The 2,294-nt window shown below is 50.5% G+C and overlaps 1 protein-coding gene across 1 annotated transcript; it reads left to right on the forward strand.

The window, feature by feature from the left end:
* The first annotated feature begins 240 nt into the window (after window positions 1-240).
* Window positions 241-1,383, forward strand: LOC127755176 (uncharacterized). Its single transcript, XM_052280836.1, has one exon. It carries the CDS (start codon window positions 253-255, stop codon window positions 1,333-1,335), a length of 1,083 nt encoding a protein of 360 aa, XP_052136796.1. The 5' UTR covers window positions 241-252; the 3' UTR covers window positions 1,336-1,383.
* Window positions 1,384-2,294: the final 911 nt, after the last annotated feature.

The following is a 2,294-nucleotide window of genomic DNA, read 5'->3' on the forward strand; positions in this document are numbered from 1 at the left end:
AGAAACCGGCACTAGTTTCCTTGTATGAAAAATTGAACTTTGATGAACTTCCAAATAAAATCAGCTAGTAATTTTTTACGTGTGGGAGTTGGTTCGTATTCGTTTCAACCTCCAAGAATTTAGGGTTTGAAAACTGATCCGACTCTAATTTAGCCAACCTCTTTGCCTCTTTCAAATACTAGAAACTTACCAATTTTACTCCCCAGAGTGACGCCACTAATCCGCACCTCGCGACGCCATTGATTCTCCTCCATGGCCGACGAGCTAGCCCTAGCGCCGCCGCCGCCTATGGCCGGCGAGCAAGACATTCCGGTGGCCGTCGCGCACCTCGCGCTCCCGGACGGCAAGCTGTTCACGTTCCCGGAGACGGCACCGGTGCCCCATGTCCACGGCGGCGGCGAGGACAGCGCCGGCTACGTCGCGGCGTGCGACGGCTGGCTCCTGTTCGACGACGACGAGTTCGACGTCCTCCGCCTGACCAGCCCGTTGACGGGGAAGACGAGACTGCTCCCGGCCCTGTCCGAGGACACCGTCCGCATCCGCGACAACGCGATCGAGGTCGTCGGCGCGCCGTGGCGCGACGGCGACGGCGACGCCGCCACGCAGAGCGACGCCGGCGCCGAGGATATGTCCGTGCGGAAGCTGGTCATGTCGCCGTACGACGCTGGCCTCGTCGCCGCCGTCGTCGGCCGCGAGCACTTCGCCAAGGTGGCGCTCTGCACCATGGAGGGCTTCTCGTGGTCGCTCAGCGCGCGCGACCGGTGGCGGTGGTACGACGACGCGGCGTTCCACAGCGACGGCCGCCTGTACGCGCTCACCCACGGCGAGGACCTCGTGGCGTTCGACGTCGGGTACGAGGACACCGGCGAGCCGGTGGTGTCCCGCGTCGAGCGCGTCGTGCGCGGCGACCGCGCGGCGCGGCCGTGGCACACCAGGACGCACTACCTCGTCGCGTCGCGCGCCGGCCCGCTGCTGATGGTGAGCCGGGTCATGCCGGACGCCGGGACGACGAGGGGGTTCGCCGTGTTCGTGCCGGACATGGCGTCGCGGCGGTGGGTGGAGGTGAGCAGGCTGGACGCCGGCGGCGAGGCGCTCTACGTCGGCCGGCTGAGCTCGCGTGCCGTGCCGTCGCTGGACGATGCCGACAAGATCTTCTTCCTCGACGACACCGACGGCATGTCGTTCCGGACTGAGCGCCAGCCGCGGCCTCCCTACCACGCCGCCGTCTACGACATGGCCGGCGGGAAGGTGAGCGAGCTGCTGCCGCGGCAGCCGCTCGTCGACGGGAAGACGCCGGTGAGGTGGCTGTTCCCCGACGACGACGATGATGCGTGAGCTGCGCAGGTTGATGATTCGATGAACCTTGTGTACAATCTGAACCAGTTTTCGCTTTCCAGATATTTTTTTCTTTTTTGTTCATTAAGGGCAAGAACTCTGGTTTTAGAAGAAGAGAATTACAGCTCTGGCAGATCATTTGAATTTTAGATCGAGAATAATTACTTCCACCGTTCCATTTTAAGTGTAGTTATGGGTTTTCGCGTCCATCATTTAACCGTCCGTCTTTTTTTTAATTTTTTTATTGTATTTCTATTGTTATTAGATGATAAAATATAAAAAATAATTTATATGTGACTTAATATTTTTTAGTTTTCTTATAAAATTTTTAAATATGATAGATGGTCAAATATTGGATGCAGAAACTTATAATTACACTTAAAATAGTTTAGAGGGGTAGATGTTTAGCGATTAACTTATATGTCTTATTCAGCTGTTATGTCAATGTGTCATTCAAAGTACGACTTGATTATGATTCATCATTACTTCCTCCTAAGCATCAAGGATCTGATTTCTTGGCCTCTTGTGGTCATAAAGACCTGAACAGGAATTATTTTCCTTATTGCTGAGTAATATAACCGTCTCCTACACTATTCATGCTCACATACATGTGTTTTTCTTAGAATTGCTGCTATACCATTTTTATTATCTAAAAAATTTAATTGCTGCTAATATAATCACAATAACATATTGTCCAAAATCGTTCAAGATTTTGACATGCTATATACTACTCCCTCATTGAATCATGTTTTGATTTATTTTATAAGTCTTTTTTTTAAAGTTTGACCAAATTTATGGAAAAAAACAGCAACATTTTCAACAAAAAAACATAGTATATATATCCAGTGTTACTACTTATTATGAAATAATTTGGTATTATAGATGTTGCTAAATTTTTCTATAAACTTGGTAAAACTTAAAGACTTTTGACTATGGAAAAAATATAAGTGTTAATTTGA

Source organism: Oryza glaberrima, chromosome 11 (genome assembly GCF_000147395.1).
Source record: "Oryza glaberrima chromosome 11, OglaRS2, whole genome shotgun sequence".
Classification (NCBI taxonomy): Eukaryota; Viridiplantae; Streptophyta; class Magnoliopsida; order Poales; family Poaceae; genus Oryza; species Oryza glaberrima.